This window comes from Cucumis melo, chromosome 9 (assembly GCF_025177605.1).
Source record: "Cucumis melo cultivar AY chromosome 9, USDA_Cmelo_AY_1.0, whole genome shotgun sequence".
Classification (NCBI taxonomy): domain Eukaryota; kingdom Viridiplantae; phylum Streptophyta; class Magnoliopsida; order Cucurbitales; family Cucurbitaceae; genus Cucumis; species Cucumis melo.
Window position 1 is genome coordinate 24,923,912 of NC_066865.1, and position 22,736 is coordinate 24,946,647.

The following is a 22,736-nucleotide window of genomic DNA, read 5'->3' on the forward strand; positions in this document are numbered from 1 at the left end:
TTAACCATGATGCACTTTTTTTTATGGGAGAACAAAAAAAACCTTAACTAGAGTTAAATTCTAACTCTAGTATATGGTTTGTAATATGCTAAATAAGGTTAATCATTTATAATGTATTTTCTTCCATATAAAAGTGAGAGGAAGAAAAGGTAAAATCAAATTTAATTTATCAAATTTTAATTAAACAAGAAAATTATTCTTTTTTTTTTCTTTATCATTTAATAAGAGAATCATTAAACAATTTTTTTTTTACAAGTATAATGCTAAATCCTATGTCTAATATTTGCTTTTGTTGTTTTTGTTTTCCTTTTCCTTTTTTAACTTTTACCTTTACTTTTTAACTTTTAAGATTAAAACATGAATGCCATTATGTTGTTAACATGTATGCATGTAAAAAGCATACATATACACTTAGTCCCCTGTAAAAAGAAATCCTACTTCTGTTTCATGTTTGAGGTAAACTTGTTGAGTGGAGAAATGAAGATTTGGAATTTAGATCATTTTATCTACTTTAGAAAGTAAATTAACAAAAACAAGAAAACCATCCCTATTCAATTTTACAGATGAAATGTTGTGTATATGTAATATTGTTTCGAGACATGATCTATATGACTTTGCTTTTGGTGAGTGTACTCACTTATCTATCCATAATGCTTTTTAAGAAAGTGTGACGCACTACAACGTCTTTTGTCTTTTATAGATTTAACGTATATGCCTGTACTTTTTTCTTAATCTTGTCGGATTGTGATCTTAACTGTACTTAATAAATCTCTCAACTCAATATGTCAAATGGCTAACGAGAGAATTACGTCATTTTGTAACGTATGCCACTTCGATGGGATAAATAGTTTATAGCACACAATAGTTAATAATATAAAAATGGATTTTTAATTATATATTTATTTGATTGTCACTCCATTTATGGCACACGTTTGTGTCATTAAGAAAAGTACATGTAACGTTTGAATTCTACCACATTTAATGTTGAATTAGGAGAGCATTAAACGAAGCACATGATGGTTTGGTTGAAACCATTATAATGCATACAAAATTAAAACCAAATATAGAAAGGTATAAGGAAGGGAAAAGAATAAGCATATACATCATACTTCATTCCGACTTGAAAACTTATCTGTTCTCGCTTAATTAAACAATAAAGCTTCCAAATTATAGAATTACAAAAGCTTCAAAGTCATTTATCCATAAAGAGAACTCAAACCATTTGTTTGATAACACTTTCAGATCATAATGAATAAATAAAGTACGTCAAACAAGTTGTCTCGTTGTATAAGGAGAATTCTTGTTTAGACAATTACATTTAGTAGGAAATATATCTCATAAATATAAAAAAGAAAATTGGAAGTTGATGAGGATAAGTAATTGTCTATATGTTGTCAATGTTGCCTTGGAAGAAAGTAACTTGGTTTTGCTTCCAAGCAGCTTCTTCCAACTGCACAAAATAAAATGTTGTCAACAGCCACATGAAAGTCAAAAGGACCAAAAAAATCTCAATGGAAGAAAGCAACCTTCTGATTTTGCCTGCTTCAGCCTTGTCCTTTGGTTACTTCACAAAAAGAACAGCACCTAAATAGTACTTTATGTAATACAATGAGCTTTTGGCCAAAAAGAAAGAACCTTCTTACATATGCTTGTTTTCACATAGCTTTCCAAATATCAGACAAAATCAACTTCCTTTGTTTTTCGTTTTTTTAATGTGACTAAAGTAGAGAGAGAATATGACATATTTGGGCACCACTGCTCTGCTTCTTGGTACGTAGATATTGATATATCTTGTGCTAGACTGAACACAAAAAGGAAAAATGAGTGGATGTTTGGATTTGAAATCCAGATTCGTAACTTAACCCTTATATTTCCGCGTCTATTATGACCTGGCTAGGTCATTATTGGACACGAACAAGTTTCAAGAATAAAAGTTTTCTTCATGCACCAACATAGGTTCTCTCATTCGGAGATTTCTCTCCAATATCATTTGTAACACTTTCGAACCTAGGATTAAAATCTGTATTCAAACTCCATATTCTAACTAGTTCAAGGGCATTGTATATAGTATTAAAGAGGAATAAATTTCAAATCACATTCCAAATCTTGGATTTGGGCGTGTTGCATACATCTTACACTTGGCTAACAGGTTAGAGATGATGAGAATTGTGCAAAGTAATTGACAATTATCTGGTGTATATTTGTTTGTGCATTTGTGAAGTGTAAAAATTTGTGAATCAACCCGGAGATTATACAGTTCATAGTATTTACCAATTCATAATATATGATAAATAAGCCCACATATGGTATGTAGGCTCCTCCCCACTGTCAAATCCACCCTGTAACCCGAACACCCTCTCTTAACGTCTATCTTAGTAATTCAACATGCTGTCAAGAAATGTAAGTTACACGAGATCCCACGGCTATCAATCACACAGGCAGCTCAACATGCAGCATGCACCAACTATTACAATGATCAATTTTCTTACCATAACAAGCATGTTACAAATCCTACATTGTATACCACTTACAGCCAATGAAGCCCATCGCAAAAAATAATCCAATACCACTCCTTTTTCTTCCTTTATGCAGCTGTTAGTCATAAAAGACAAAATAGAAGAAGCCAGATTGAGATAGATAAAAATCTAAGGCAAGTGACAGAAAGTGGAAGGAATGAGGTAATTGCAGTAGCTGAAGGCCCGTTTCTGTAGGTGTAGGGTAAAGGAAAGGAAGGTATCATAGGTGGAGCCAATTGCGATCCCCCACTTTGAATCCTTGTGCAATCCATTTTCTTTTTGCCATATATTGATACTTCACATATCACCAAAGTACGCAGCTAAGCAAAGTTTTGAGGAATCGAGATGCATGGCCAACAGCAATGAGAAAGAGGTGAATAAGGACTATATTTGCCTTTTTTTTTTTTCTTTTTTTGGTTCCCTAAGACCAGGCCAGACAACTGTTAGTTCTCTTAGCATAGATGCATCAAGATGCCTCAGCTGATATCCAATAAAATGAAAAATATCCTAGGATAGAACTATAACTTGGACCTCATACAGTAAAAAACATGATAACCAAAAATACCGAAGAATGCACAGGGACAAAGAAAATCCTAAAGAATTGTTCATTTCAAAATAAACACATAAGAGAACCAATGGTCTTGTCAATGGCATTAAATAACTATTCAATATTTCTATAAAAACAGAATTTTCCTTTTCAAAATGGAGGAGCCAATTCAATAAACGAAACTTCTAAAGTAATTTTCGGATGATTTATATAATCATAACAGCCCAAAGAACCTTCACTTATTCTTAAAAGACGCCTTTCCAGTCCAAAGGGAATGAGCGGCTTATTTAAATCCAAACAACAGTTCATGTTCCCAATTGGCAGACAATATGAATTAAAATCAGGAAAAAAAAGATGTCAAAGTTAAATCAACAACAGAAGTACTCATAGAATAATATTGCCACGTACTGCTTTGTCTAGTTGGGAAAAGAAAACTACAGCAAAAAGCAAGTAAACGATGCTCCACTCCACTTTTCCAGTCACACCTTAACACTTTCCTGCAAGCTTCTATAATGGCCTGACATGGAAAACCTATGCCTTGATATGGAAGAAAATCAGGAAAAAAAAATTAACCCATATGAGCACATTGCCATCCTAATCACATCACAAGAAGACAACGAAGTAAATTTCCAAATGAATCAATAGAACCAGGCGACCAATCAAAGCTAAAATCGCCGAATTTCTTCTTCAAAAATGTGTGAAAGTCGATTAACGGGACAGGAGAAAGCTCGCATACATTTTTTTCACCCACCACAAGAGCAGTCAACCGAGTCCAATCAAATTCACCTTCTCGTCCATACAAAACTTATCCAGAAACGGGTAAATTGAATGAAATTATGGAAGAAATGACGAATATTTTCGATTGTGAGGCATTGAACAGAGAGAGAAAATACCTTGCCGCCGAAAAAGATCGAAGAAATGTACGCCGATTGGAGGGTGCTGCCTGTTCGTCGTCGTACCAATGGCGTTAGAGTATTTGATTGGCCCTTACTTACTTCCACAGTGTCACTCTCCAAAAGTTGTTAATTGAACTATTTTTCTAAACAAAACTGTTCTCATCATACAAATTAATTATATTAATTATTTGAAAAACCCTATCTTAAAATCAAAGATTAAATTAGTTTTAAATTATTAAAAAAATATTTGAGAGTGATTTAGTGCTTTGAGGCTTTGACAGTGATATCACTTTTCATTTGTTTGCCATAATATGCCTATCAAATTCAACAAAAATTTGGCTAAATGTTTGATTAGGCCTATAAATTTGATTGAAATGAGTAATCAAAGGTCACTTAGGTCAAAGCTTAACCAAATTGACTTTGAAAGGTTAAAACTTTAAATCCTAAATATTTAAATAGCACGATTCTCCTGAAATTTTGAATATAAAATGATTAAAGCTATAAAGAGTGTCTGAACAGTACTAACTCTTTTGAAAATCTAAAAAACAGAGCTCCAAAACTTTAAAGGCAGAATTGGTAATAGTTTGCCAAACGATATGTATCCAGAGAGGTCCTTAGTAATAACATGTTCTCTAGTAGTTTATTGATACATGAAGGATCTTGGAGTTGGATTGTATTTTTTCTTCTTACATATAGTAGAAATGACATTAGACCATGTCCTCCTTTAATACCATGAAATCAAATAGATATTGAAAATTAAGAAAAGAATGTAAACTCGTAACTAACTTACACACTGATTTGCGTAGTTCACTAATCGTTGTCGATATGATAGTTATGTTAATGAAACATAAGGAGGACAATTTTATCAGTAAGAATAATCCATAATATAAAATAGAGACGTTTTAGTGTCAGACAATTTATGTAATATATTTCTCTAAACTATAAAGTCAAATAAGAGATTAAAGGTATTTCAACATATAAGTATCCAAATATTTTTGTAGTACTACAACTTCAGAAGCGAGAGTTAAAACCTTCAATTTTTAGAGAAAGGAGCTATATATACGTATATATACATATACATGTATGTATACATTAAGGATTAAAATACATATGAATATGTCGATATATCAAAAAGTTCAAAAGTTTGATATTGATATTAAATATTTAAGGATATATACAACGACGATATATGATCCGTTTGTTCTAATTGTTATATGTAGAGATACGCAATGAACAACTAAAAAAAAAAAAAGTTTGAATAAGGTGAGAAAGAAAGGGGAGTGGTGGCCTAGAAAATGGTCAACCGTGGCGTTAGGTAAACTGTAGAATAAATTACAACAATTCAACATTATAATAAACCCTTGTTGTGATTTTCTTATTAAAGAACAAATTAAGAAACACTTTATTGATGGATTCAATAATATTATAACTAAGTTGAGAACATTCTTAATTAGGATTTAAGACAAACTTTTTGTTTCGGAAGCTGCAAACGCCAAGGTTGGATTTATATAATTATTTTTATTATGCCCTACTTATTTATTCCCTTAAACATTTTTATACCTCAATAAGTTAATCCACAAACTTTTTAAATTTGACATATTGATTTTAAATTTAGTTTATAGGGTGAATATAGATTTAATTTAATTTTAAAATTAAGAAATTAAGTGAAATATTAATTTCAGAAATTTTGACAAAATGTGATGAATTTTTAATATTGGGGAGTCAAATGGAATGGGAAGGGGTTGTGAAGTGAGAACCCATTGCTCACGGGCCCTTCAGCTTTCCTTAATCTTCAACTTCAACTACCAATCATCTTTTCACACGTGGTGCCCGTTTTCCACATACACTTTTCCCACATTAATAATATCCTTTCCATTTTCCCATTTCAATTCGATTGGAACTTCAACCAATTGAATGTTAATAATAAATAAATATTGAATATTTCCAAATTTATTGAAACCAACTCTCTTTTAAAAATTTAAGTCCAATCATGTGATTGAAATCTCGTTTTGGTCAACCAAATTTTTAGTATATCTTATTTCTTTTTCTATGCAAAAAATCAATTTTAATTTTTAAATTTTCCAAAATGACATTTTTCTAATACAAAATATAGTATATATATATATATATATATGAGCATACATAATACTAATACCTTGTTATATCACTTGAGGTTGGTGTTATTTTGACACACTTGTAAAAAAAAAAAGAATACGAGGATTACATTTTAACATTGTACAAATTATAAGATCAAAATTGTAATTTAACAATTAAAAAAAAAGAGAGAGAACGTTTTAACTTCGATGTTTTAGGAAAATAATTAAAGCAAGATTTCGGTTTTTTTTTTTCCTTCTCTTTATCCATTTTTTTTGGGTCTTTGTCGTCGTCGCCGTCACTGTCTTGTTGGGCACCCAACTGCACCAATTTGGACTCTATCTCCCATTTCTCTCCCGATATGAGAAAAAAAAAATTTAAACTAACCAAAAAATTTAAAAGAAAAAAGACTTTTTTTTGTTATTTTTTTGTGAATTATTTACAAATATGAACAGATATTGAGAAAATACCAAGAAGAAGTCTCCAGGAAGTTTCGTAGTATAAAGTGGAAGAAGTCTCATTTTTCTTGCTGGATTCAATCAATTTCTCTCTGCCAATAACCTTTTTTGTTTATTTGATTTAATACCCAATTATCAATCCTCCCACTTTCTTCTTCTTCTTCTTCTTCTTCGCCCCTCTTCTCAGTTCGGTATGTTTTCTTCTCCTTTTCCTTCAAACCCCATTGTTTGTGTTTTTTTTTTCTTTTTCCTTCAGTTACTTTTGATTTTACAGTTGTACTCTGTGGGTCTCTTCGCTTCGTTTTGGTTTTTGGGTTTTTCCTGCTTGGCTCTACTGATCTTTTTTTTCTTTTTTTTGGTATTTCAGCTGTATTATTTGTTTCTCTCTGAATTATCTGTGAGAAATGAGAAGTGAACTTGGATGTTGAAGTTTCTTTGTTTTTCGATTGTATTTCTCCGTTTTAAGTTGGTTTTCATGGCTTTTATTTGCATATGGGATACCCGGTTCAGAACCTTTGAAGGGGTGTCACAGGGATTTTGACATTTTGATGATTGAGTATCTTGTTTGAATTTTTGAAAACCCCATTTCATTGTTGATCGATTTTATGGCCAATTAAGCAAAATTATATTGTTGTCCTTTGGAATCCATGGTCAGTCATACCCTTTCCTTTATAACTTTAGAAAGGTTGTGTTGAATATTACTAGACAGTGGAGGCTCTTACTTGAAGTTCTCTAACCGTCTTTCCCTTTTTCAGGAGTTGCCTCAAGAAACTTGTGTCAACTTCAGAATTTGGACTGTATGAGTTTGCAAAGTTGATTTTCCATCTGATATTGCAATTCAGATAATTATCATGACTTATTTGCAGGAGAAGATTGTGAGGTTAGTTTTATTAACTTTTTCCTAATTATCATTCAAGTTACAATGCAATGATAGTGATCGAAATCGATTTATTGTAAATTATTGTATCTGTTGAATTTTTATTCTGTAGAAATGTCCTTTTGTGTCTTAAATGGGTTCTATAAATTCATTGCAGTCAAATGTGATGATCATGAAATTTTAAAGCATCGGCCTTTCTGCTCCAATTAAAATGCTCTATTATCATCTTTGATGCATTTTCTGTTGGTGAAATTAATTGAGGGATAGAGTTATAAAACAATGGCTTCTGACAATGCCCTTTGGAATTTGGTATCACTCATTCATATCTGTTCACCACTTTTATGCATTTTCTTCCAGGTTTCAGGACTGGGGTTCAGATAAAACTTCAAGGGGTTTATATTCTGCAGATAACACTTTAAATGCTGGAAAGATTGGGACAAGAACTGACTTAGTTTCAGAGAAGCCTCACAAAGAATTGGAAACTGGTTCATACAGGATTAATAGAATTAAGAAATCCTTGAAGTCATCTTCGTTCAATAAATTTATGTCCAAAGGTTTTGGAACTGGTAAAAAGGTGCTTGACCCACAGGGACCCTTTCTCCAGAAGTGGAATAAGATATTTGTGTTGTCATGTGTGATTGCAGTCTCGTTGGATCCTTTGTTCTTTTATGTTCCTGTGATTGATGACGATAAGAAATGTCTTGGATTGGATAAGAAGATGGAGATTACGGCTAGTGTGTTACGTTCATTCACCGACATATTCTATATATTACATATTGTTTTTCAATTTCGTACGGGATTTATTGCCCCTTCTTCTCGGGTATTTGGAAGAGGTGTTCTAGTTGAAGATGCTTGGGAAATAGCAAAGAGATATCTTTCATCATACTTTTTAATTGACATTCTTGCAGTCCTCCCACTTCCACAAGTATGTCATACTTTCTCTCAGGGTCGTTAATTTGAGTGTTGTCACGAACATTGCCTTTTGTCCTTCTATTGTTGACCTTGAAGCTTAGTGAGGTCCATAATACAAAGATATTCATTTGTGAATTTAACTTGCTGCTTGAATATTGTTGCAACATTTGGTTGTTTGTTATTGTAATTTTCTACTAATACTTTGATAAAAGCAATAATGTAATTTAACATCAGCTAAAAGTATTTCTTTTTTAAGATGGAAAATGACAATATCTCAAGCACCTCGAGGGGGCTGGAGTGTCCCACAAACTATTTTTGGAAACTACCTACCCAAACTCTCTAACTTCCTCTGTTTATACTCGCCAAGTAATTAATATAAATCTGTCAACACTAATTTTTTTAATAATATATCTCACTATTTCTTTTCTTATACTAACATAATCTCATAATCAAGAGGGTTGAAATATATACACATATATATACGATATTTATTAATTAATTACTTAATTTCACTGCTTATGGGCTTAAGAATTTGTTAATATAGAATGTGATGGAGGCCATGGATTTCTTCTGTTATGCCCCTTTTAAATATTGCAACTTATTCCACATATAATCTATTTAAGCAACTTGTTTCTAGACCATTTGTTCTCCAATTGGATTTCTTATTGATTTTGCAAATCAACTTATGGAGCTTTGGCAGGTAGTGATTCTGATAATTATTCCAAACATGAAAGGCTCAAGGTCGTTGAATACCAAGAACTTGCTGAAATTTGTTGTTTTCTTCCAGTATGTGCCACGGTTTATTAGAATCTATCCTTTATATAAAGAAGTTACAAGAACATCTGTGCTCACTGAAACTGCATGGGCTGGAGCTGCATTTAATCTCTTTCTCTACATGTTGGCAAGTCATGTGAGTTCGGTTTGTGATCTTTTGTTTATATATGCTGTAAAGTATATTTGAGGGAGAAAATGCCTTTGTGTATTTTAATTTATTGATTTTGATTTATTATATACGGGTTGGATTTTAGCATGTCTATATTGTGGGCAGATTGCAAATGATCATATTCCCCATATTTCTTATGTCTCTCCATTATTCTACAATGACCACCATTTATTCTGGAAGAAATAGGAAACATTTTGTGGTTGGTGCATTCTCTTTACGTGAGAATTTAATATATCTCTTAGTTGAATGATGTAGTAGTTAACTAACAAAATATACACACCCATGATAAATTTAATGCTGTATTGTTTCTTCCTCTGTTTGACCTCTATATTTCTGAACCTTCAAAATCAAGCAAGAAATACATTTTTCTAGATATAATGAATCAGAGAGGGTGTGTCTTTGTCTTTGTTTTTTTGAATGCACAAATGTATGTCTATCAAGATTTGCGAAAAGTTTGATTCGTCTCATTTTGTGGACATCATCTTTGAAGAATATCTTTTGAGGTTTATGGTGCTTACATATGAAACTTATGCATGCAAGTCTGTCCACGTTTGACACTCTACAGGGTATATTGGTCAAACAAGTTCCTACAGTAACCAAAGATGGGCACTATGAGATATTTTCTTATCTTGTTACTCCAATTTCCTCTTTTCTTCCTAATCTTTTGAAATTCTCACTTCGTTCAAAATCTAAAAAACTGATGTTATTTGTTTATCAGGTCTTTGGAGCATTCTGGTACTTGTTTTCTATAGAACGAGAAACTACATGCTGGCAGAAGGCTTGCCGTAAGACTGGTTGTGTTTCTAATTCACTATATTGTGATGGTGATGCCAGTCTAAGAGACAACAGATTTTTAAATGTTTCATGCTCTCTAGTTGAAGACAATCCTCCTTTTGATTTTGGAATATTTCTTGATGCTCTTAAATCTGGTGTCGTGGGGTCGATGAATTTTCCACAGAAGTTCTTTTACTGTTTCTGGTGGGGTCTAAGAAACCTAAGGTACGTCCACTGCTTATATTAACTTTCTTTTAGCTAGAAATTTGTTGCATGTGTTGAAAATTTTAGTTGATATATTGTGTGATCATGTGATCAAAATGCGAAAGGAAAAAGAAAATAGAGTAATAGAGAATTAAGAAGGGAACAATCCAAATTGTTTGCAACTTGATAATTATCTATTGTTTAGATTTTTGGTTGGCCAAACGTTATTCTCTTTGCTTCTCGGTTGGACAAAAGAATAAATGTGCTGTTGGAAATATTGTTGCATGTGAATATTTTATGATTTTATAGATTCAAGGGGGTTGTTTGTGATGGATAGTGTAAGAAAATTTTGTGCCTTCTATATGAAAGATCATCTCTTTGTTCTTTAATTTAAGTTGCTAAGTTTCTGTGAGATATGCTTGTATTAATGGGGATAAAATCGAGAGGGGAAGACTAGGTGTAGCCAAAAGCATTATCCAGGAGCTCTCAGAAAACTCTCCAATTACTCAATATGAGAAAAGGGTAAACTAGAAAATTCCTTTGTGAGAGTACCAACCGTACACACTAAGTAAACTCAATCCTATGTTCTACTTTCTATGTCTTCTCCGAAAATGATTTCTCCTTTTCCCCATATCTATACACTGAGTTGGAATTGATAACACGATCTGGATCCTCAACTAAAACTTGGAATTAAGCCTGTGTTGTTGAGATCATTCACTTTGAAAGGAAAATCCCATTGGATCATGCAGTGGGCAAATGCACAATGAGCAAAAAGATGATCAATATCTTCCAAATTCTTGCATGAACACACCTTCGTGGTATAAGGCATATTTTAAATGCATTTTGTGGATTCTATCTTTGTAGTAACTTTTATACAACCAAGATACTAGATGGGGCTTGGTTTTACTTACGAATTCGGTTTTCCAAAAATTCTTTGATGACTGAAAGATAGAATCTGTTTTGACCGAGAAAAACTCAGTTGGGCAGATCCCGAAGGTTCAGGATTTCAGGATTTATAATGTAACTTTGAAGGATCTATTCTTCAATTATGAATTAATATAAAAGAAACTATGACCTTACTTGAACAGATTTTGTTCTATAGGTTGTACAACAAAGTCCTTGAGTTTTTGTTTTTTTAAAAAATAAAATAAAGAAACCATTAAAAGATATTGCTTCTATTAAAACACCTTCTGAAATGCAAAGACAACTCTGGTTTCAATCTTTGGACTTGGATGCTTCTCTCTGCATGTGACAATCATCAAGAACCTTACGTCTAGGAAAAACATTAGCTAAGTGGCAATGATTTACCCACATACATTTCTAGAACTTCACACTCTCATTGAACGCATTTTTAATAAAAGCAAACCACTGTCTTCTCTGAGCAAGGACGTTGTTGGTGCATTTTGTTGTATACTGTACTGTTGGAATTCGCCTGATTAGAAGCATATTTCAATTGGCATCTATTACAAGCTTTTTTAAGTACTTTTTAACTGAAATTATATGTTTCTGTACTTATTTTGATGCAGTTCCCTGGGTCAAAATCTCCAAACAAGCACATACGTGTGGGAAATTTGCTTTGCGGTTTTCATCTCTATTTCTGGCTTGGTTCTGTTTTCATTTCTCATCGGGAACATGCAGGTTTGAAGTTTTCTCCTTTGACATAGATGACCTCCTGGTTTTGCGTTATCAAATTTGAACTGAGTCTTTGATGTTAGCTTTTGATTTTAGTAAGATTGGTAGCATGTATGTTCTGTTTTCATTTAAGTGTTTTTTCAAATTTCATTGCTTAAGCTGGCCTAGATACTCGGTAGCATTCTTCAAAGGCATTGCATACCCTTTCTATGACTTCTATGTTGAGCACTGTATAGGTTACTAAGAAAGCTAGAAACTTATACATTCCTAATTTTTACCTGCTTGGAACAGACATATTTGCAATCCACCACTACAAGGTTGGAAGAAATGAGGGTTAGAAGGAGAGATGCAGAACAATGGATGTCCCACCGTTTGCTCCCTGAAAGTCTCCGAGAGCGAATCAGGAGGTATGAGCAATATAAGTGGCAGGAAACCAGAGGTGTTGATGAAGAGAATCTGGTTCGAAATCTTCCAAAAGACCTTAGAAGGGATATTAAACGCCATCTCTGCTTGTCTTTGCTAATGAGGGTGAGTAATCTCTTTTTTTTTTTTTCTATGTTTTTATTCATCATCTGATGTACTAATTTTTAATAATGTGAGCTCATACTTGCATTTGAAAGTTCAAAAGTTTGTTTGAGGACATTTTTTTCGTTAGTGCTGTCATGTACCCTTACCATTCTGAATTAACCTAAAATATTTTATCAGTGATCAATATATGGTGAAATATACCATAAAGTAGACAATGTTGAAAGAGGCGTGAGGATTACTTCTATTTTTCCCTTTCCAATGTTTCAGGTACCCATATTTGAAAAAATGGATGAACAATTGTTGGATGCGATGTGTGACCGTCTCAAGCCAGTACTATATACAGAGGAAAGCTACATCGTTAGGGAAGGAGATCCAGTAGACGAGATGATTTTCATTATGCGAGGCAAGCTATTGTCTGTAACTACGAATGGGGGCAGAACTGGTTTCTTTAATTCTGAACATCTTAAGGCGGGTGATTTCTGTGGTGAAGAGTTACTGACATGGGCTCTGGATCCACACTCCTCATCTAACCTGCCAATTTCAACGAGAACTGTTCGAACACTTTCAGAAGTCGAAGCATTTGCTTTGAAGGCTGATGACTTGAAGTTTGTAGCCTCACAGTTCCGAAGACTTCACAGCAAGCAGCTGCGACACACTTTCAGACTTTATTCGCAGCAATGGAGGACATGGGCAGCATGTTTTATACAAGCAGCATGGCGCCGATACCGCAGGAAGAAGCATGAACAGACTCTCTTGGAAGAAGAAAACAGGTTAAAAGATGCATTGGCCAAGACAGGTGGGAGTTCTCCTAGTTTAGGTGCCACCATCTATGCATCTAGATTTGCAGCTAACATCCTTAGAACGATTCGACGGACAAGCTCACGGAAGGCCAGGATTCCAGAGAGAATACCACCAATGTTGCTTCAGAAACCAGCAGAACCAGATTTTACCTCTGAAGAGAATAGTTGATAGAGCAAAGGAATTCCTTGTATACAAAAAACTGTATGTCTATTCTATGCATCGGTTCTTATTTCATAATATTGGAACGAGAGAATCTTACTGCCATGGTGTTTTGCTTAAACACCATTGTATCATTAATAGCTTTGATTGATGGCAAAAGATTTCAACCAGAGATCACTTAAGCAGGATCCAGGAAACGGTCATTGCCTAAACAATAAGTTTATCTGGATCACTGATGGATGCCTATTTGCCGATCTCGTGCCATTGAGTTCGTTATGCATTCAAGATCAAGATTTGTGAATATTTATAAGTGTAAAAGGGTCGATATCTTGTAGGTCATTGTTATTAGTATGAAGTATTTTTCCTTTAGAAAATCATTAGTAGGGTTTTGAGTTTCAGTTAGATTTTGTTCAATTGTTTGTCTTCATTTCACACTGTAAATGTCCTGCAATTTTTGTTCTTGGTCTGCAGAATTTGTTTGATAATCAATTAGATTAATTTCAATCCTCCAAGAAGTTGAACATCTTGTAACTGAAGTTACACCAACAGTTTCAAGGATTATGAACTTAAGCCACATGATCTCAGACACAAAATGATTTCCGTACAGTGGAGAAAGTTGAGTGGTTTTCTTTTAAAAAAAATTAATAAAAGAAAAAGAAGGGTAGCAGAAAAAGAATTTTGAAATAATGTTGTCGATAAACTATCCAAAATGAACAAGTTTTCAAACTCTTGAATATCGATTTCAGCAGTACATTTCATGATTAAGGTTGGAGGTTTAAATTTTTGTTGAAGAAAAAGTCAAAGGAGTATAACAAAACTTCCTCTGTTAACTTTTTAGAAAGAAATAATCACATCACACTAAAAAGTTTAAGGAATACACTCAAAAAGGAAGGCTTTAGAAATATAATTGATGTTATCAAACTTTTTTTGATTTTTCATCCTTATACATCATAACCGTCAAAATATTTCATCGAAAAAAAATACATTTTTTTAGCATTACAACTGAGTGTTGGAGTAAAAGGCATTTACTGCAAAATACATTTTCTTTTAGTAATACACCAACAGTCAAACCTCTCTCTTAATTAAGTTTATTTTGGCAATTAAAGAAAAGGCATTCGCTTGCACAGTTTACCTGTACATTCTTCTTCAGTCATTTGGCAACAGACGAACTGTCCAACCACCACCATCACAATTTAGAGTAAATTTGCAGCAAATAAATAAGGTATTTTTTCAAGTTCTTTCTCATCATAGTCTCAAAAGAGTTGGGGATGACAATTGATTCAATTAAACCGTTATAGGCCAAGAACGATGTTTGACTCAAAATCTTGCTTCAATAATCCATCCATGATATTGACCGTATTAATGATTAATCAATATCTTTGGCTTGTTACTTGTAATTTGTTAAAGTTCTCAAGTTCATCGGCCTGGCAAAATGAAAGCAGACGACATGCAGAATAATAATGCAGAGAGAAAGATTAGACACAAATTCATGTTATAGCTTGGAATCTCAGTTGGAGAGTTCCACAACATCATCCACGCACCGAAGAATGATAAGAACAAAGACCGCAATTCTATTCAGAAAGGATTGCTTCAAATCAGTCATCTACATAAAGAAACTCAGCAATGGAATGTCATCAAGTTTCATCCTCACAGGAGATACAGCTACTACCATGATAAGTTATGAAAATGCCAGAAAAATTGGGCTTATGGCTTCCTCTACACTCCAAAATACAAAATAAAGATTATCTGGATCCACTCCATCAAATTAGATCATCTTCACTACCTGTGAAAACCAAACAGGAAAATGGCTGGACCTGGGCGTTGCCTCATATGGGGGAATCAGTTTTGTGATGGGTTCGGAGAATCAACAAGTGCCTTCACCTCCTTCCTCAGAAATGATGGCAAGGCAAAAGCAGCCGAGTGCATCTGTCAAACAAAAAGTTTTTGTTATCCACAAACAAATTGGATGTGAATGGATGCAGCCTGTATGTAACGACATAAAGCCCAAGGGATATTGTCTAGTGCTTAAATGGATCTGTTTCACTTTGAAAAAAAAATAAAAAAAAACTTTTCCATCTAAAACATTGCCTCCTTTTTTTCTTTTACGGGGTGTAAAAAACCACTTTTTTGGAATTTTTGTAGACCCTTGTATTCTAAGCTTAGATGTGAATTTGATTTCTAGAGCTTGAATTTATCCACATGTTCTATGCTACAAGTGACAGTATAAAGTAACTGATCTTTTTTTTAAAAAAAAAATAACGAAAAACATAAATGTACCTCTGAATTGTAGAACTTGAGATCTTTTTTATGCTTCACTCCACCTTCTAACTTCTCAATGGGATTAATAGGATTTTTAAAGTCAACAGGTTTCCCTTCGGTTGAGCATAGCAAAAAACCTATCACACCACTGAAGAAAACAAAATCCAAAGTTGAGAAAGAACAATAATTGTCTGAAAATGGAAAAATAAAAATGAATCCTTTGAAGTCGGTCATAAACTCTTAGCTTTCACGTACATCTCAACTTCACAGAGCAAAATAATAATAACCCATCAGGAAAATTATTTATGACTAAAGAAACGAAAAGAAAAGAAAGGCAGCTAGTAACTGACCTTGGATAAGTTGGAACACTCGCCCATGCATAATGAATGGATCCTTTGAAAACTTCACGGCATATAGAGATCATATCATCAATAAGATGTGTATGTAGCCACATACTTTCTGCCATGTTACAGAGGACACCACCAGGCTTCAATGCTTTTGCTAGCGTCTCAAAGAATGGCTTCTCAACTAGCTCCTGAGCAGGCCCTAAAGTAGAAAGTAACTTCGTGATGGATGAATTGGCATAAACAAGAGCACATGGATTTATCTAGAGTTCTACAAGTAATTGAAAACTGAAAATTAGATAAAGATGTGGTTACTCCCTACTAAGCCCATATCCATCCATTTCATAGATAAATATTGTTTTAAGATCACTCCGTACTATATAATCTCTGCAGTTTGTCTATAATTTTCATATTAAATAATATACTGAAATATCTTGTAATAAATGAGTTGTACAAATTCCATATCAAATGAAGTACAAACATACCAACAGGGTCTGAGGAATCAACAATGATTGCATCATATTTCCCACTTGGTGCACGCCGTAGAAATTCAACAGCTGCAAAAATCACAATACTAAGAGATAACAAAGGGCATATACCACACTGGTTTTCAATGTCAATCCAATTAATTGGTATTGATAAAATAGAAAAATAAATAAGTAGAACAAAAGATTAAAAAAAAAATTAAGACATACCATCACCGACGTGAAGGTGGACGCGAGGATCCTCAAATCCTCTAGCTAAATCAGGAAAAAACTTCTTAGATACCTGTAGATGAATAAACCAGTGCAACAAGGTTGTCAACTTTTGAGAAAAAGTGCTGTAATTGTCACAAAAGCGATAGTTATATATCATACATCTATGACCATCTGATCTATCTCACATATGTCTATATGCTCTACAGAGTTGTGGCGAGAGATTTCACTCAGAACTCCACCATCACCACCACCAACCACAAGAACCTGCAACATTTTCTCATTAGTTTATATTTCCCTTTACTTTCTATTAGACAAAAATGAATCGCTAAAACTAGTACCAACTTTGCTCTTTTCGTATTATATAGAAGATCGATTAGAAAATTTGTCAATGGGCAGAGTGATTTACTTATCAAATCAAAACTCTTGAAAACAAATAATCCATTCCATTGTTCCTCATACTGGCATGAGAAAATGAAAGTACCAAAACTATAGAGATAAAAGCATCATGGGTTGGTTATATTAAGTCACCGTTTTGGGAGATGGAATTGAACAGAGGGGCAGATGAGTAATCATCTCCTGATAGGCACACTCATCTTTCTCAGTTAACTGGACAATACCATCAAGAACAAGCACTTTCCCATATGTAGTGGACTGTCAATACAAAATCACGGCATTAGTTACCTCTATTGTATTCTTCCTTTAGGGAACCACAAGATGATAAGATAGGGGACAGTAAGCAAAATAAAATATACCTCAAAAACGACCACTTCTTGGAACTCTGACTTCCCTTTAAATAATATAGACTCTACTTGGAGGGAGTGTGCTTCTCCTGAAAAGGAACACGAATTGAGGGGTTATAATTGAGGTAGGAATGCATAACTCATTTTAACTGTCAGAATATTCTAGCAAGCATTAATATAACATATACCAACAATCCTATTTTGATTCCTGAATTTTCAAACTCATTTGGTTAAATTGTCTTTGTTGCTATATATTCATTAATTATCTTACAGAAACTGACTCATTTATAGCCTGAAACTTGGCTTGCCACGTGCATGTTCAAACATTCTCACCAGCTACATCTTATCATATACATGAAAAGGGGACATATGAGACAGTTTCCATGCAAAGATCATGGGCCAAAGTAGAACATCAAAATATTTAAGAAGCCAAACAGAACAAGTATAATTTATATGTATGAACCATCATAAAGCAGCAACAGTTTAGTTCCCTTCGGGAGAATGGGAGAAATATCAATATTATGTAGTTTTCCTCAAGACTCAAACATCACTACACTGACTACTCGTCATAATAATATTTCTAAAAAGATAAAAATATATCCATATACCATAGCAATTTTGAGCACCTCAGAAAATATTTAATACCGCCCCCTCTCCCCACCACCACCAAAAGAAAAAACAAAGAAAAAAGAAAAGTAGAGAAGGTTACCTGGCCACATCGGATTGTTGAAATAGACCCTTTTCTTTCCGTCATCTGAATTTGGGAGATATTGACACAAAAATAAGTCAATGAAGGATCTAGTAGAGCACATGAACGACTAAACCAAAATTAAATTAAGCAAGACACAAGGATAGATAACGACCATAAGCAAACTGAGGTTCTGAAAACCACCCAGAAATAACAGTGGAATGACACTTGGCCTCAAGCTCAGGGACTGAAGCCCTAGCCTTTAAGCAACACGAAGGAATCTCCTTCTTTGTAAGAATCCCATTACTCGCCCTCCCATCCATAGTCTTCTGGCATCCCAAACCTCTTCCTGCGTCGGCTTCCATAGATGATCCTTTTCTTCTCGAGCTCCAGCCTCTATAGATTCAAACTTATCCATGAGAAAGAAACCAGTAAGTTCAAGCAGTCATCTTCATCACATAGTTAAAAGTTTCTAAAAAGCACTATATTAGAACAACCAAAATAAGAAGTTACAACAAAGTGAAAAAATCTTGAACAGAAGTAGTCCCAGAGCACGAGGAAATATACCAGCTGATAATAAACCAAAACCAAAACCAAAACGAGAGCTAAAAAGTCTGGTTTAACATTTTATATAAATCAACCTATTGCTTGAAAAGGAAACTTAGAAGAATCTTCTCTCAAAGGAAAACAATAACTTCCAGATCACAACATTGATTCGATTTTTTTTTTTTTTTTTTTTTTTGCCAAGAGATTGATTCGATTTAAATGCATCATATCAAAGAAATTTGATTCTAAATAAACCCTTCTTCCTTTTGATTTAACGTCAGAAATAACCACATAAGGCAAGTAATTAGACCCAGAATATTAAGACACCGTAAGGAATATGACACCCTTCGCTCACCATTTAACAATTCATAGGGACCCAAACTTTGAAAAAAAATTACATTTAATGTGATAAATAAATTTTCCAACGCTTAAATAAAAACAGAACAATGTTAACCAACAATCTCTTCAACAACATGGGTGAACGATTAAACATGAAAATAAACTAAAAAAGATCGTAACTCCAAAACGTTGGATGTGAATTTCTGTTGAAGCCCTGTAGGACTGAGTCCAGCTACTCGTAGACGAGAGGAACAAGAAGAAGTACCGTAATGAAAGACGTACAAAAATGCAAGGACAATAAGAGAGAATAATAATATAGTATACGAACAAACAAACGCAATAGCTGAAAGCGGCGAGAACCCAGATGGTGGAAAGAGGAGAAAATGCATAAAAGCAACAAAAATCAAAGCAAAGCAAAAGCAAACAGAGAGAAGGAGAGGAATGAAGGATTACAGAGCAAGAACAATCAAAGCAGAGTAGAAGATTACCAGGCGTTAATTAGTGAAAATGGGAACTTTTTCAAGTTCTGGGAAAGAGACGAACAAGCGGGAAGAGAGGCAAAGAGAAGAATCTTGCAACGCAAACACGATCAGTCTCGTTCTTGGTCTCTCACTCTTTGTGGGTTTCTCCGGTTTTCTTGATTATTGTTGAAACTTGAAAGTACGGGAGAAATGGGGATTTGAAGAATATATATAAATATATACATAATGTCGAAGCATCGAATTGATAGTCGGCAATTTCTTTATGATATTCCGCGTGACAAATGAGTTACGAAATCGAATTTCATGGCCCCATCTCACCGTGATTCTCAACCAAATTTCTCCATTTTAACTATTTCATGTACCATAGTGATCTCAACTTGGAGATTTAATTCAATGTCACCGCTAACTATACTAAAAAAACATATAAACGGTGTTAGAAATTTCATGATTGGATTATAGATTTTGGATCCGATTTGTTAATATCATTAATCCCGATTACATTTCAAAAGTTTGTCGTATATCTACTTAATTTGTTTTGACACAAAAAAACTTACTACATCCGTACATAAAAATGATTGAAATATCAAAACTTTTTAACAATCTTACTTGAACACTATATGTTCAAACGATTCCTTTGAGTTTTAAGAAATATTATGAGTTTTTCTCCTTAATTCTTTAGGTTATCATGTGTGTTTAATTTAATTTTAGGTTAATTTCATTCAAGAACTAGACTTAAACGTGCCAACTATGTAAAAATAAATTGACTTCTTAAATAGATTATGCACTCATACTAAGGAAGTTTGAATTAATAACAAGTTTATATTATCTTTAGATGTCGAGGACCCCACACACGCTATATCTATTTATTCGACGATTCTAAACCCTTGGTCGATAAGTCATTGTTGATCTATCTTCGACAATTTTTTATTAAGTATTAGTCATTTGTCTGCTTTGATTACATTACATTACATTATGTTTTTTTTTTTTTGTGTATTGTATGCTAATGATCTTATATCAAATATAAATTAAAAATGAAAAAATGTTTACGTTCTTCTTTAATTCTTAAAAAAAAGCTATAAATTTCATTTTTAAATTATCGACAAATTATAGTTAAACAATTGAATATGATATACAAAGGTAGATGTAGTCACGATGCACTCAAGTATTTCTCTTTCATTTTGGTCTAGTGCATATTAAAATTATATTAATCACTATCACTCAAGCATTGAAGACCTCTAACCTAAGTCTTTATGCTTCACTAACTATTTTAGGCTTAAACTATGGTTTAAATATATATAAAAAAATCGAGGATGAAAATTTAACAATCGATTATTAAAATCATAACTAGCATTTTATCCATTTAGCTAGGCTTTAGTTGCTTTCCAAAATAATTATTCTTAATTTTTCTCAATTACCTTTTCTTTTTTTATTAAATTAATGTTTTCCAACATAAAATTTATGTTTCTAAAGTGTAAAGCATTAGTGGTGAGGTTTCAAAGAATCTATGCCACTCAACTTACAAATCAATTGTTTTTTTCCCCTTAAATGATAATGGCTTGTTGTGTTGGTGACTTTATATTTAGTTTTTTTCTTAATAAAAAATCATCGTAAATGTCACAGTAACTTTCATAACAAGTTATTGTTTTTAGTATTTAACTAAGGATTTGATTTTTTTATAAGAGAAATGAAATCACACCCAAGAAAATGTGAGAAAACCAAAAATAACCCAATGTTTATATATATATATATATATATATATGTATGTATGTATAAAAAAAAGGATCTTAACTGAGATGATTCATGTCGGCATCTAGTTAGGAATTTCATCTCGTGTTTAATTAATGATGCTATTTGCCAAAGTGAGTTTATCATCTCTTGAGGTTGGATCAAATTATACAGTAAAAAAAAACAGAATAATATCTTAAAAATCAAAGATACATATTCTCTCTAAAGTAAACATTCTGATTTGCACTTCCACCCTATGGCTTGTGGAACATTGAGCTACAAGGTAAAGTACTTAACGTCACTTTTAACATGAGTTGACACAGAAACAAAGTGAATAGTGACTTTTTAAAGTCAATTGCGAACTTGAGGATGGATGAACTAGATAAGACATATGCCATCATCTAAAAGATTGGAGACTTAAGGTGAACCATATTCGACTTTTGGTTTCGTTTGTGAATATATCGAAACCTTTGCCTCATTAGAGGTCATGCCAAGAATAATTGTTTGTTAGAAGTGATCTGAGTGGCGTACTAAACACAACCACAAACTAAACATATACTTTAAGGTGGGGAATGGGAGAATATGGAATCAGGAAAAGGTTTCCCCCTTCTTTCTTGGTGAGGAGATATGGAAAAGATTGTAACCATTCTTTTGGGGTAAAAAGGAATAACGTCAGAATTCTTAGAAGTTTAATAAAATTCCATATCAAAGGTCGACATAATCATCAATGGAGGATTCTAGGCTCTGTTCTATTAGTCAAAAGGACATATGCCTTCGCATCAAAATAACATCATATATCAATCGTCCAACCATGTCAGAAGTTCAAATGCAATCCAACCATCGTAGTTCTATCTTACTTTCAATTTACAACTCCTCCTGCCTCAAAACCAAGGAACCAACTAAGCAGACACTTCTCAGAACTCAAGAACACAATTGTACAACCTAGTCCTAAAGAACACAATTGTAAAACCTATAGAACAAACCCTGTTTAAGTAACGCCATAGACAATTCTCGTTCTACAATGCATTTCACAGCTATTTCTCGACCTGCTGCAATCCATTCTCAATTCATTAGCCATCATTCATCAACTTATTAGGCAGTTCATTCTGCTTACAATACCCATCTTATAGAAACCTTCCTGCAACTCTCATTTTCTCATAATACATATTCTTAAATATGAGAAAATTTATGTGTTATATCGCACCTCTGTTCATCAGGCAAAATTCTCACTCCCCTTTCAAATTGAACTTTAAACTTATAATAGTTTGTGTTGGTAGATTTTTTGAGAATGTGTGGCAAGGTTTGACGGTTCTTGTATTTCAATAAGGTTGTTGATTTGATTAATTTGTTGTTGGGTTCGATGTTCTTATAGTTGCCTGATGAATTGAGTGCTCTCAAAGGCAAATTTGAAGACTTTTAAGACTTGTTTTCGATGTTTTATTTGATATATATATACATATGTATGTATGTATATGTATATATTATCATTTATTGATTTCGAGCAGGATCTGTGCTATCCAGTTGGTCTTTGGGGTGAGAGGAACAATAGAACCTTTGGAGGGTTGGAGCAAACT

The 22,736-nt window shown here is 33.3% G+C and overlaps 2 protein-coding genes and 1 long non-coding RNA gene across 7 annotated transcripts; 1 reads left to right on the forward strand and 2 right to left on the reverse strand.

Annotated features, from left to right (window-relative positions):
* Positions 1-1,208: 1,208 nt before the first annotated feature.
* On the reverse strand, positions 1,209-4,142 carry LOC107992358 (uncharacterized). The gene is made up of 2 exons (XR_007823581.1): positions 1,527-4,142; positions 1,209-1,450 (listed from the first exon to the last, which is right to left on the reverse strand). It is a non-coding gene; the product is annotated as an uncharacterized LOC107992358 (long non-coding RNA).
* Positions 4,143-6,499: 2,357 nt separating this feature from the next.
* Positions 6,500-13,718, forward strand: LOC103482956 (cyclic nucleotide-gated ion channel 1). Of its 2 annotated transcripts, none has more exons than XM_008439363.3 (8): positions 6,500-6,702; positions 7,267-7,391; positions 7,746-8,313; positions 9,001-9,210; positions 9,962-10,242; positions 11,748-11,859; positions 12,145-12,381; positions 12,649-13,718. In XM_008439363.3, exons 2-8 carry the CDS (start codon positions 7,363-7,365, stop codon positions 13,348-13,350), a joined length of 2,139 nt encoding a protein of 712 aa, XP_008437585.1. In that variant the 5' UTR covers positions 6,500-6,702; positions 7,267-7,362; the 3' UTR covers positions 13,351-13,718. The 2 variants fall into 2 exon arrangements, with proteins under 2 accessions (XP_008437585.1, XP_008437586.1); XM_008439364.3 differs by lacking the exon at positions 6,500-6,702 and adding an exon at positions 6,774-7,161.
* A 1,171-nt stretch (positions 13,719-14,889) lies between these two features.
* Positions 14,890-19,772, reverse strand: LOC103482957 (spermine synthase). Of its 4 annotated transcripts, none has more exons than XM_008439365.3 (11): positions 19,444-19,772; positions 18,246-18,479; positions 18,092-18,136; positions 17,395-17,471; positions 17,171-17,293; positions 16,802-16,906; positions 16,640-16,712; positions 16,430-16,501; positions 15,951-16,146; positions 15,619-15,748; positions 14,890-15,267 (listed from the first exon to the last, which is right to left on the reverse strand). In XM_008439365.3, the coding sequence occupies exons 2-11, from the start codon at positions 18,433-18,435 to the stop codon at positions 15,181-15,183; spliced, it is 1,098 nt and encodes a 365-aa protein (XP_008437587.1). In that variant the 5' UTR covers positions 18,436-18,479; positions 19,444-19,772; the 3' UTR covers positions 14,890-15,180. The 4 variants fall into 4 exon arrangements, with proteins under 4 accessions (XP_008437587.1, XP_008437588.1, XP_050945928.1 ...); XM_008439366.3 differs by having other exon boundaries at positions 18,246-18,466; positions 19,444-19,664; XM_051089971.1 differs by lacking the exon at positions 19,444-19,772 and adding an exon at positions 19,136-19,187 and having other exon boundaries at positions 18,246-18,466.
* Positions 19,773-22,736: the final 2,964 nt, after the last annotated feature.